Source organism: Manacus vitellinus, unplaced genomic scaffold (genome assembly GCF_001715985.3).
Source record: "Manacus vitellinus isolate BGI_N305 unplaced genomic scaffold, ASM171598v3 scaffold_21_pilon, whole genome shotgun sequence".
NCBI classification, from domain to species: Eukaryota; Metazoa; Chordata; class Aves; order Passeriformes; family Pipridae; genus Manacus; species Manacus vitellinus.
This window is the reverse complement of record NW_021939546.1, coordinates 5,762,923-5,776,187: the sequence shown is the minus strand read 5'-3', so window position 1 is coordinate 5,776,187 and position 13,265 is coordinate 5,762,923. Positions and strand designations below refer to the sequence as shown.

The 13,265-nt window shown below is 41.3% G+C and overlaps 1 protein-coding gene across 5 annotated transcripts in view; it reads left to right on the top strand.

The window, feature by feature from the left end:
• Positions 1-13,265, top strand: part of PATJ (PATJ crumbs cell polarity complex component) — a 137,550-nt gene that overhangs the window by 34,721 nt on the left and 89,564 nt on the right. For all 5 annotated transcript variants that reach the window (XM_018072283.1, XM_018072285.1, XM_018072284.1 and 2 more), the window contains 2 exons: positions 9,284-9,493; positions 10,370-10,489. In XM_018072283.1, the coding sequence (XP_017927772.1) occupies positions 9,284-9,493; positions 10,370-10,489 (330 nt within the window). The remainder of the gene's footprint in view (positions 1-9,283; positions 9,494-10,369; positions 10,490-13,265) is intronic.

Genomic DNA, 13,265 nt, shown 5'->3' with positions numbered 1-13,265 from the left:
GTGCCCAGCACAGGGGGATGATCACTACCCTGGTCCTGCTGGTCACACTACTGCTGACACAAGCCAGGTGCCATTTGCCTTCTTGGCCATCCAAGCTGTGCACAGCCAGTTTCTCCAGGAGAATGCTGTGGGAATCAGTGTCAAAGGCTTTACTAAAGGCTCTGTAGACAACAACCACAGACTCACCCACTAAGCACATGTCCTGGTTTTGGCTGGGATAAGGTTAATTTTCCTTCTAGTAGCTGGTGCAGGGCTATGTTTTGGATTCAGCATGAGAATAATGTTGATAACACAGCAGTGTTTGAGTTGTTGCTAAGTAGCGACTAGTCTAACTCAAGGACTTCTCAGTTTCCCATGCTCTGCCAGTGAGGAGGTGCACAAGAAGCCAAGACAGTTGATCCAAACTAGCCAAAGGGATATTCCATACCAGAAAATGTCGTACTCAGTATATAAATGGCCAGGAGGGGCAAGTTGCTGCTCAGGGACTGGCTGGGCATGGGCCAGTGGGTGGTGAGCAGTTTGACTGTGCATTATTTGTTTTTCTCAGGTTTTATTCCTCTCTCTCTTTTTGTTAGGCCCCTTTATATTTATTAGTATTAGTATTGTTATTATCTTTATTCAACTGTGAAACTGTTCTTGTCTCAACCATGGGTAATCCCAGGCAAAACCAGGGTAGCACAAGATGAGGTTGGTTGAGAAGGACCTGCCTTTCCCAAACCTATGCTGGCTTGGCCTGATCCCCAGGTTGTCCTGTACGTACTGTGTGATGGCATTCAGGGTGATCTGCTCCAAGACCTTCCTGGCACCAAGGTCAAGCTGACAAGCCTGTAATTCCCTGGATCCTCCTTCCAGCTCTTTTTGTAGGTGGGCATCACATTTGCCAACTTTGTTAATTGGGACCTCCCCAGTTAGCCAGGCTGGTAAGTGATGGAAAGTGGCTCAGTGAGCTCTTCCATCAACTCCCTCAGTACCCTTGCGTGGATCCCATCCAGCCCCAGGGAGTTGTGTCTAAGGGATGTAGCAGGTCACTGACCATTTTTCCCTTGGATTATGGCACCTCCTTCTGCTACCCATCCCTTCCTTCTAAGGGGGTTGGGTACATGGAGAATAACGTGCTTTACTATTAAAGCCTGAGGTAAAGAAGGCATTAAGTACCTCAGGATTATCTTCATCCTATGTCACTGCATTTCCCTTAGCTCTCCTTTTGCTGTCTTAGATTCTTAGATTCTCCTTAGCTCTCCTTTTGCTGTCTTGTAGAGCAAATTCTAGGAGCGTCCCTCCTGTCCTTTGTGAGCTGCAGCAGCCGGTGCTCTGGACAGTACCTGAGTTTGCAGAGAAACTGGAGCATTACTGAGAACATCTGTTTTTCTTTGCTTTGTCGCATATCCTTGATATAAATGCTGAGCAGTATTATTATTATTAACCTTTAGAAATGTTTTCCCTAGTCTCCCAGATTCTCCAGTCTGGTTGTTCTTTTTCATTTCCTGCTAGAAAGAATAGCTTTTAATAAAAACAAAAAACCCCAAACCAAAGAAATTCATTATTATTCCATAGATGTCTTCTGCCTGCGAGAGGAGGCGAGAATTTAAAGGGACAAAACTGTAGCTAGATTTTCTGTGAACCACTTGGTAAGTCTCAGCAAGAGTAAGATAATGTAGATGAGACTAGAGGAAACTGTGCTAAGCTAAGCTTAGCTGTGCTAAGGTCTGTCCTTGGGCATGTGGAGATGATGGAGCAATGGGCATGTAAAAGCTGAGCCCAGGCAGCTCCAAATCTGTTCTGAAACAATGAGATTTGAGGTGCATATTAGTGCTGATGGATAAGGAGGAAGTATCCTGAAAACTCATGGAAGTTATAAGGTATTTTGTTTTCTTAATACTTCACCCTTCTGGAGGATGCTGCTCCCCAAATCCTAGTAGTTCTGTTGCACTTGGAGTTTTTCTGTCTGTTTTCACTCTGTCTCACAGTAGCCTTAAAATTCTCTGCAACCTTTTTGCCTATCCTTCAATCTGCCCCACCATCCATACTGTTCCCTATCTCTGGAAGTGTTCCAGGCCAAGTTGGATGGAGTTCTGAGCAACCTGGAGAGGAAAATGTCCCTGCCCATGGCAGGGATGTTGGAACTGGATGAGCTTTAAGGTCCCTTCCGACCCAAAGCATTCTACGATTCTTTGGGCCAAGTCACTGTTTGCAGATCCTTGTTGGAAAAATAGTCTGTCCTATGTTCCCACTTTTCTTTTGCAGCTTTTTCTGTAGCCAGTCTTCCATAATTCCTGTGTTTGCTGTTTGTGAAGCAAGGCCTCCATGTAGAGGAGAGCTGTGGTTTGTGTGAAAACACATCCTATGCTTCCACAGGCTGTTCAAATTATCGAGGCCAGCACACTTCACTGGTGGAAGTGCTGCTGGGCTCTCTGGGTGGATTTTTAATTCAGGAATTCTTTGAATCCAAAAGCTGTCAAACCCACAACCTGCGTTAAGATCCACTGACTGCAGGCTGTGTAGGTGATACCATTTACACTTTTTCCCTTGGCTCATTGGCATTTTTTTCTTCATTCCCACACATCTCTATCCCTTCTTTATCTCATCACACAGTGGCTTTCCTCCACTTCCTTATGAGTTCAGGGATTTTTTTCTTATCTCTTTGGCTTTTCCCTGTAGTCAGCACTCAGTATGTTTTTACTGGAGCTGGAAAGTCTGAAAGTCTGAGATATTAAGAGAGTCTAATGAATGTAATCCCTGTGACTTTAGCTCTGTTGAGAGCAAACATGAAAGATGGATAAAACCTTAGATTGATTGAGAAGTTTGATAAATTAAAAGATATGCACCTCAGACATGCACCTGAGTCCACTGCACAGTGACACTTTCAGAACTCTCATAGTCAGTGCCTATCTTTGATCTTTTTGTTTGGAATAGCTGTACTGTGTAAGACCTTTTCCTTTTGATCATTCCCTGGGGGCACTTTGGTCCCAGCTCTCTGCTGCGTGTCCCTGTTGTGCAGGAGAAGAGCAGGCACTGTGCTGTGCTTCCCAGCTCTGCCAGACCCACGCAGGTTTGAGTCATCGCTGGCCACCGTGTTCCTTCTTGCTGGAGAAGGCTGATATGATTTCAGATCCTGGATGATGAAAGCCTAGTGTGGGAAACCCATCGTGCCACCTCCTCCTCTTATTTTGCTGTTCTCTCTCCTCCTTTGGGTGGGGCTCGTGTGTGTTTTGTTTCTGTGTTTTTTTTTATCTTTCCCTGTGAATTCCTGTTTCTTTGCTGACATTTCCCACAACAGAAGTTTTGATTAATGCCGGCTGCACGCTAGAGCTTCTGAAATTCATTGCTTTATTCCCTCACTGCAGATCAATAAATAGTTATGTTTTATTTCCAGTGCTTTGCCTTACATCACAACAAAGTTCAGCATTCCTCCTTGAATACTGCTCTGTATTTAAGTTTGTGTTGCTTCAGCACATCAGCCTGTAGTTTATTTCTTTGGTACAGCCAGAGGCTGTGCGTTGTGTAATCTTCTTCCTAAGTAGTCCTGCTAACTGTAACTGCAGTCTAATACGGATGGAAGAGGCAGAAAGAGGTCTAAAACGCTTCAAATTTCACTCTGATGCAGTGAAAAAACCCGAAAAACTAGTTGAGCACTTTCTCAGGGATGTTTTTCCAGGCTTTAGAGTACCTTTGGCAGTTCCTATGGCCAACTGCTGTAAACGTGCTGGAGTGAATGAACAGAAGATTTGGACCTTGAGTCTCAATCCTAAATTGAGGCCACCTTAAGGCAGGAATCAGACCTCACTCACAGCTGGCTCTCCCCCTCTTCCTTGTCTGTTGGGAGGTACTTAGTGCTTTGAAGAGGCTGCAGGGTGCTTATCAGTCTTGACTCTTGCATTCCATTGGCATTATTGGTGTTGCTGTGGAGGGTGACTCTGCAAAGGGAACAATTGGCACTTCATAAAATGAGAGCGTGGATGAGTATTTTGAGTCATTTCACAACACTGAGCATACAGGTACATTACTCATGTGCAGTTCTACCTTTGTCCTACATAATAGTAACATAAACATAAAATACTTTTGGTTCTTTTCATTGTTGACAAGTGTATTTTCCTTGTACAGCATCAACAGTGTTGTGTCTCAGAGTCTTCCAGTCTGGTATCTTATTCACTGAAGAGTTTTAAATATGGATATGTATGTTAGACCTGGAAGTGGTCCCATGCAAAATGCAATGAAACCGGGTTGCTCTGACCTCTGAGCTTGAACACGCTTGTTTTGGCTCTCTCACAAAAACCTGCAGTATACAAATTTGCACTTGTAAAAATGTTCAGATAAATCAGAAAATGGTACAGGAAAAAAAAGTTTCAAACTGTTTCTTTTGGGATCCTTCACCATGCTGTTTTGCATGTGTGTTTTTGTGGCAGCAGGCAGTTTGTTGCTTGAAGAAAGCTGAAATATTCTAGGAAGTCAGGCGAGCTCGATTTAGATCTTAAGCGATGCCAAAACTAATATAGCCTGTAACTAAGTGAGAGTGACTTTGCACAGGGAATGTCAGTCACCCACAGCTTTGTCTTACATTTTCATATGAACCTTTCAAACAGGAAAACACAAACAAAACCCCAGAAAACCTGGTAGCTGCTTCCATCCAATGGAGTTGTTGCCTGGGCCGGGTTGCTCCTCATCCTCAGCCTAGTGAGGGTCTGCTGGGGCTGGGGGCTGGACAGATGGGGATGGACTTGTTGGAGCATGGAGTGCCTGTGGTGGTGGGAACTGGGCTGGCCTGGAGTGCCCTCTCTTGGCTGCTGCACACCTCACAGTTCGGAAAGGACAAGAAAGAGTCAGCCTGGTTTATCATTTCAGTTTTCCGGTGTGATGGACAGAGGTAAGCTGTGTTGGTTCTGTCTCCAGATTTGCTTCCTAAGGCCCTCTGACAGCTGAGCCTGGTGCCCATGGCAGTCGAATCACTTGAAGCCACAATAAAGTTACAGTTCCAGCATTGCACGTAGGACTCTCTTAACTTGCTGCTCCTGGGACTCTTAACATTTTAGCAGAGCTCAGGTTTTTAAGAGACCTCATACTGCTCCAAATCCAGGGATCCCAGAGGCAGCAACTGCAGTGGCCCCTGATTGACTCTCCGCTGCTAAATGAATCCAGAACAAATGAGGCTCTGAAAATAATAAGAAAAATTTGACACCTGGACTCCAGGAAACATTTGTGGATTTTGATGAGGAGCATGGGGGGGAAGGGAAAACCTGTGGTTCAACATAGTTAAATATATGGTGTGCTAAGTATGAATAAATTGTGACTATTTTAAACAAGTTCATATTACTCTGTGGCTGGCTCGGGCACAAAGGGATAGACACCAACCACAAAGTACAAGTTCTTTAAAGGGTTACCTGAAGGCCAATGTCCTGGGCTGCTGAAGCTGCATGGCAGGGGGGCAGCTTTCAGCGTTTATACAAGTGGCAAACTTTTCTACATGTAACTCTTTCTTTTAAAAAAAGGTTGGTGTCAGTGCTTGAGAGTTAAGGGGGGTTGTCTCCTCATAGCTTTACTTTGCAGTCCAGTTCCTTTCTTCATTGTTCATAAATGATTCGTTTGTGTAAAGAAATCCTGCAGTAAAGGTAAAAGTTCCTTTTTAATGGTACCAAGCCTGGTTTATGATGATCTTGGAGGTCTTTTTGACTCTTAATGATTCTACTATTCATATTCATTTCAAGACGACCAAGTTGCATGGGGCTGTCTAGTGCACTCTCCCTCTGCTCTGATGCAAAGTCACGTAATAATTTCTTGAATTACTGAACTTGAGTCCCTTCTGTATCCTGAGTACCATTGCAGCAACATCTCAACGCTGGGTTTGGAGCGAGAGAGTTTCTCCCCAGCCTGTGAACTCCATCCAAGTAAATGAGCCTTTCACTTTGAAGCACAGACTGAATTCTGGTCCTGACTGCTAGTAGCTAAAAATCACTTACTGTCTGGCTTAATGTTAGGCAAGTAAAATGAATCTAGAGCCTCAGGGTGGGTGTACAGTCACAACTAGTGCTGTTTAGTAACTTGGAATGGTTTTAGCTGGTCTATTAACGTGGAGACAACCCAGAAAGCCCAGTGTGGGAGTGAACTTGCCTTTTAACTATCCTAACTATATACAAGCTGTACCTTTTGCAGTTAGTACAGAATCTGTTTTTTATCCTGCTGCTAGCCCTGCTTTCTTTCAAAAACAAGACAGCAACCCACACAGTCCAGTTGCACTCCCCATTTAGAAAATGTGAATGTGAATTTGATGTTTGCTGTCTTGTTTTAGCAGGTGGTGTTCTTTAGGGTGGTCTTGGACTCGAGTGTAAATCATAAGGCAAGATATAAAAAAAAACCCCAGTGTTCCTTTGGTTTTGATAAGGAAAGGACCGTGCAATCCACAGTTGCAATAGAATATTAATATGTTTACATGATTGTACTTGAAATTCGGTAGGTCTGTGTCTTCTTGTGCAGCTTTTGTTGCATTCCTTATGGCAATGGCATCATGATTCAGTTACTGGGATCAACTCAGGTTTTACAGCACTGCTGGTGTTCCTGCCTTAGCTCTCACTGTGCAGTTTATCCTGCTCTTCTCTCCCTGTGCAACAGCTCCCTCTGCTTGAAATCAACAGTGGAATTGTAACCCCTGTTTTCTGTTTGCCTGAACAACAGTTTTTAATATGGGCCCCTTTTCTGAGATTTCTGCTGCTGCTCTTCGTGAAGCAATTCCAATGCGTGTTGTGAAGCAGCAAAAATAACCACATTGTCCTCAAAACTTCGCTTCATAAGAGCTGTTTCTTTCCAGGAGTTCTCTTCATTTTTATCCTGAGGAAAGCTAGTTGGAACACTTTTTTCAGCTAAATTATCTCTTAACAAAACATGATGATTTACTGAGCAAAAATGTTTTTATTTCAGTGATAAGTTGAAACAGGACTGCTTCTCATTAGAAATGCAGTAGTTAGGCCACTGACCTTGACTATCTGTACATAAAAAGCTAATGGTGAGATTCCCATGTCCTACCTAAATGGTTTGGATTCAGAATCCGAAAAAAGAGCAACTTTGGATCAAACAGAGCAGGGTTTGAACCTGGTCCCCAAGTCTCAACCGTACCATAATTACTGGACCAGTCATTCACTCACAGAATTTTTGTTGGCTTATCTGCATGGGTAAGGGTGAGTGCTGGGTTTGTTTTGTTCATTTTTTATCAATATAGCTAAGCCAGCAGTAGTCATATTATAAAAGCTGTTGTGTCAGCAAAGGTGTAGTTTTGCTGAGAGAGCTTTCACCCATTTAGGGAACCAGCATAAACCTTCCTTGCCACGGCAAGATGAGCCCATGATAGGAAAACTTGCTGGTTTAGTTCTACAGTAGAGCTTTCCTAATGTGAACAGTGCCTTGCTTGCTGTAAAATGGCTGTGTTGACACAATCCTGGGTTTGCAAGAACATCCAAAAGGTTATTTTTAATTTGCATTGAAGCAAACCCGAAGAGTAAAAACACCTCAAAAGTCTGTGTTTGTTCTATGGCTATTGAACTGTTTGGGCACAGAGGCAAAGCCTACTCTGAGCAAAGGGCTTTAATTTAAAGCGGTAATTTTAATTGTCAAAATTCAACACTTAAAGCAAACCCTCTTTTTTTATAAATATTTTGGAATTTGTATGGATTCTCCTTCTGAACTTCCTGCGTTTTGTTTTGCTTCTAAAAATTTCCAAGCTGGATGCAGTGTGTGGCTGTCTTGCTGTTGGAAACACATGGAATCCTTCCCCTGGGCACTGTGTGTGGCAGGTTTGGGCACAGACAGTCAGACAAACGGAGCTCCTTGGCACAGATTCAGGAGGCAGAACACAGAGAAGCTTCTGGGCTTGATTATCAAGACATGATACTCATGAAGAAGCTTCTTCTGTGCAGTGCGGATACCCAGGGTTTGGGAAGATTATAAAATAGCAGGATTAAGCAGTAGAACAGGAGAGAATTATTGCTGATATGGGTTTACTTGAATCCAGCTTCATCATGGCTTTTCCTGCTAAACTCTAATTTCAGGTCTCTAATTTCAGCCTTTTACAGATATTACAGTCATTGCCTCATATGTTTGCACATACCTTAAAAAACATGTGCCCTTGGAAAGCAGTGTATAGTCATATAAAAATAAAGGGTTTAAAAAGCATTCCTGTTTTCAAATTAACACTGAGGTGCTGAATTCATGGTGGTCTTTGTGATTTGAATTTTGCCCTTTTTTTTATCCCTCCCATGCCCTGAGTAAGATGCAAGTCCTGAGGGAAAAACAATCCATGATTATGCACTTGGAGACCCAGTGCATGCAAGGAGCATTTCTGAACTCTGTGAGCCCTTACCAAGGGGGAGAAAAGCTAATTGTAATTTTAACAAAACAAACAAAAAAAATTTAAAAAACCCATAAATTTGTTTTGTGTCTCTTTCTGCCACTGTATAATAATTTATAGTAATTTAATTGGATTGAGGATCGTTTGTTAAATGGTTGCATGCATGATAGAAGTGGTACAGGACACAAAGCAGAGGCTAATTCTGGGGAAAAAATAAGTGAAGTTAATATCTTTGCATCAGTTTACAAGCCTTATCAATGTGTATAATATTTTCTGCTTCACATTCTCTATATCCACCACTACAGTATTCCTTGTCTTCAGTAATAATCTTAGTTACTCTTCTGTTTTTGTCTCCTGTACCTTAAGGAAGCTTCAAGGGTGGAGAAAATGTCTTTTATAAGTTGTCATGTGCAGTTGACAAAGCAGAAACACTGCAGTAACAGAGCAAATGTAAAACGCTATTTCTTGAATGTTTTGGGGGTTAATTTTAACTTAATATTTTTAATTAAATTTCTAATCTTGCAATGGTTCCTTTTACCGTCAGTTTTGCTGCTCTGGAGCTCTCAGGTGACATGCAGAATGGTTATTTTCTGTGACATTAGCTCGTCCCAGGCTGGATGGAGGCTTGTGGAAGGGTGCCAGTGTTGTTGTTCTATTTGCAGGTTGGCCTGGCTGTGCCTGTGTGTGTAAGGAGAAGGCAGGCAGGGTATCGGTCACCTTTCAGATCTGAAAATTTCTTAATGGATTAGGCAAGTGATGGAATATCTTTCTTTTTGTGAACTGTAAGCCTTGGCAGTATTAGCAGACAGTCCTTTTTGAATGTCTCAGCAGGCTTCCGTTCTGTAGCATTAAATGATGAACGTGCTTGAGTGCTCTTTACATACTCCAAATAAACATCATCCTTCAAGGCTTTCACTTGGGTTTTTTTCAATTTTTTTTTTTTCCTCCCCACAGGATCCCTTGGATCCAACAAGAACAGCCATTGTGATCAGCTCCTTGGTGGCAGGTGGAGTAGCTGAGCGTGGTGGGGAGCTGTTACCGGGGGACCGCTTGGTCTTCGTCAATAAGAAACATTTGGACAGCGCCACTTTGGCAGAGGCAGTGGAAGTGTTGAAATCTGTGCCCCCAGGTACAGTTTCTCTTGGAATCTGCAAGCCTTTGGTGGTAAGGACTGATTTTATCTTTTTTTTCCTTTGGTCCTATGACTGGGCTGTTGTATTTGGGGGGAGAATTTAGAATGGAAATATGCGTGCGTCTGGAAAGCAACTAAGTTGCTGTGCATATGCCTCGACATGTCCAGAAATCCTGGCAAATGGGCATCTCAGTGTCCAAAAGGTCTGACTGGAAAACCAGCATCCTCAAGTTCCTCCTTAAAGAACATCCACGTGGAATCAGGAGACGTGTCTGGGCAAACCCATGTGCACTGTGCGTAGGTGTAACGTGGTTCAGGCAATTCAGCAAATCAGTTAAATATGTGCTGAAGTCCATTTCACTCTAAGACACTGCTAAGTGCTTACTTGAGCTCCACTGACATCAAAGAAACTTAATCTGTTTGAAGTCAAGACTGTAAATTCAAGCAGAATTTCCTTTTTCTGGAATCAGGGCTTTGGAACAGACAGTAGTTTACTGGAGAACGCTGCACTATTGTTCATCAAGGGCACCCAGGCAAAATTAATTAAAGCCCCAGCTAATAGAAAGTGCTTGTAATTCAAAGTGGTAGAGGAGTGGTGAAATAGGAATGTAGGAAGGCTGTTAAATACATTCTTTTCTTTTCTAAAATGTGATATTTCATTGTTCGTATCCTCGTATTTGTCTTTCTTTCCGAAACATCTCTATTTTTTAGTGTATCTGAATTATTTTTTTGTGTATCTGAGCCAGTATCTTCAAAAAACAGAAACTGTTGTCTTCATCTTCTCCATTTATGACTTTCCACATTTATAATTCTGTAGGGTTGATTCTCCCTCTACTTTTTAATTTATTGAAAAATGTGGGAATTTTTTTGTTGTTTTCCTGACTCATCATTTGGATTACCTTCTTTAGGGAGAAAGCAGAGAGGAGGAGAACATGCACAATGTGGATACCAGCAGCATTAAAACCAGCCCTGGGTCTCCAGAACCAATAGATAACATTAATTTCTCAATAATACTTGAAGCACCACAGGTATTTGGTTATTTTTTTCGTTCAACTTAAGTTTACACAGACAGGAAATAATATTTTAAAGTAAAAAAATTTTTTGGAGATAAGACCGGCGTATTGGGTAGACTTCAGGCTGGATTCCCTCTGAAAAAGCCTCTTAACAGCAAACTGTGCAAAATGTGTTGTGAACAGAGAACACTTAGCAATGCAGTTCCCAGACTGCTTTATCAAATTTATTATGTCATTAAAATACCTTGGGTTACCTTGGATATGAAATAGGAATGCTGTGTTAATATTACTCAAAAGTAGTGAGTTCAGCTTTGCAAAAAAGGTCAGGTATGGAAGCAGAATGCTTTTGATTATAATGAAGCAAAACAAAAAAGTAGTTTAGTGTATAAGTCACGCTTGAAATATGTTCTTCTTTATAGCCTTCTGATGTTCTTTGGAGTGATTTCTTTGCTCTCTTCCTCAATTCTCCTCTTTCTTATTTTCTGAGAAATAATTCTGTTTATTGTGAGGAGGGATGTGGCACTAAAGATAGTGAGAAACTCAAATACTGAGGTAATAGGCAATAATATTGCAGTACTCACCAGTGCAGAGTTAGAGAGATGTGGATATCTTTTAATTTTCATCTGTTCTCGAGTGCTTTGCAGAATTCACACTGGTAAATGCATTCTTTTTAGACCAGAAAAGACAATGCCAGAATCCTCCAGAACTGAAACACAGGAAGAAAAATAAATTCTAGATTTTCTTGTAGCTAAGCATATTTACATATCTCTAGATGCAAACAGATTAGAACCACCAAAAGGAGTAGTATTATGGGGCAGATGTAGGTATATATGAAGAAATTAATCTGGATAATGATAAATGATATTTACTGATTTTCATGGTGTAAAGTGGAGTTTGTTGTTTTACGGGTGCATAGGAAGGGTTCCTGACACAGAATTAGTCTTCTGCTAGCTCAGATTGTTTCTCTGCTTCCTAAATAAAACTAATGTTATTACTTTTAAAGAAAGTATTTTATCTTAAAGTCCTACTGAATATAGAAACTGGACCTCAGAGGTGTTTGGTTGCATTTTGTTTCACCTCATGTATAAGAGCATTGGTAATAGCTAAAATTTCCATCCATTTATTATCTTATCTGCTCATATAAGAGCCAAGAGTGGTGTGTCATGATGGCTCCCACTCTGATGTGCTGACAAAGCTGAATTTCAACAACAAAAAAAAAAAGAACTTGGATATTTTATTTGCTACCACAGTAGACTTCATGTCATATTTGCAGCATTCCCTGTGCCATTGGGAGCGTCTGCTGCTGCAGTGCAGCAGTCGAGGATGATACAGAGCAAACTGCTGGATCAGTAACACAAATTGTGTGTGGTTCTGAGCTCAGGCAACTGTTTTATGTAACGATGGAGTTGGTGGAAGTGTTGGGAGAATGATGCTGCAGGAGCGAAGTGAAACTAAATGGAATAAAGATGTAGAGAATTTGGATCTCTTCAGACTGGGTGTTTTGTGAGATCGAGGTACACAGGTCAAATAGATTAAAGGAACATTTAATGCTTATGAAAAATGTGCTAATTTCTAGATGGCTGGTGTTCTGCTTTTGTGCCAGCTGGTATTGACTGCATTGTTTCCTCATGCTTTTGCCTCTCTCTTGTTTTCTCTCCTGCCTCTCACTTGAATTATACAAACATCTTGGCAGCGTCTGAGGGTTTTTCTTCTGTATTTGTACAAATGTAACAACACAGGGTTCTGATATTAAAGGTCAGAAATGGTGCAGTAGCTTGGGGAGTCTGGAAAGGGGCAGGAAGCAGAAAGAAAAACATTTTGAGTGAGGAACCCTGAATCTGTAGATTGTTTTCGGAGTTTGAGGGTTCGGGGCCTTGAAGATAGGTTTTGAGGTTCTTCAGGCCACACAGACTTGGTGGCCTGACAAAGGAAGGTAAAACCTTTCTGTGTGTAGCAAAATTCTGGTTCCAGTGCAAGGTATAAAGTCTCTGATGCCTGTGCAGACTCACTGTGAGCCAATGAACAGCACTCCATTCCATTTGGGAGAAACAGGGATTACTGGAAATTGGGGAGGCACATGACAAATCCCAGAAAAGGAGCTGCTGAGTGAGATCTTTCAGAGTGGATTTTTGTACTTTTTTTCTCTTGGTTTTGTTGTTTGTTTTTTGGTTTTTTTCCTCTGTGATTTGAATTGAGTAGAAAAGTGAGCGCTGTTCTCTTTAAAACAGGAAGGGCATTAGATACTGATCATTTTATATCCGTGGGTCATCTATTTCCCCTCTGACCTAGGTTAAATATTGTGTGGAATACCCAAGGTAGGACAAAGGACTATGGCTTTTGGTTTGTGGGTTTGTTGTTTTGGTTTTTTTTTTAATTGCTGGTATTGTTGCATGAGCAAACTCTTCAGCTGTTTTTTATTTAGCTGATGATATTGTAAGAAATGTACATAAAACAGGTAGGTCTGAAGCATGGAGATACTTCAACCAGATTTATATATACTTTTTCCTGTAGGTTTTGTAGTGTTAATTAATAATTTTTGCCTAACTTCAGTCCAGATTGGTTTTTTTAAATGGCTGCAGCCATATCTAAGCTGTGCAACTTTAATTTTGTTATATTAAAAAAAAATCATTGCACTGTCTACTTTTGGCATTAAAATCATAAGTCAGAGAGTCTGTTTTCTTTTAGAATTTGTGAAAGGTAGAAGATTTTCACTTTAAAAATCAGGATGTACTTTTAATATGCATTAAAAACCATAGTTTTGAAAGAGTTAAGAGGAAACATAATGGTAAAA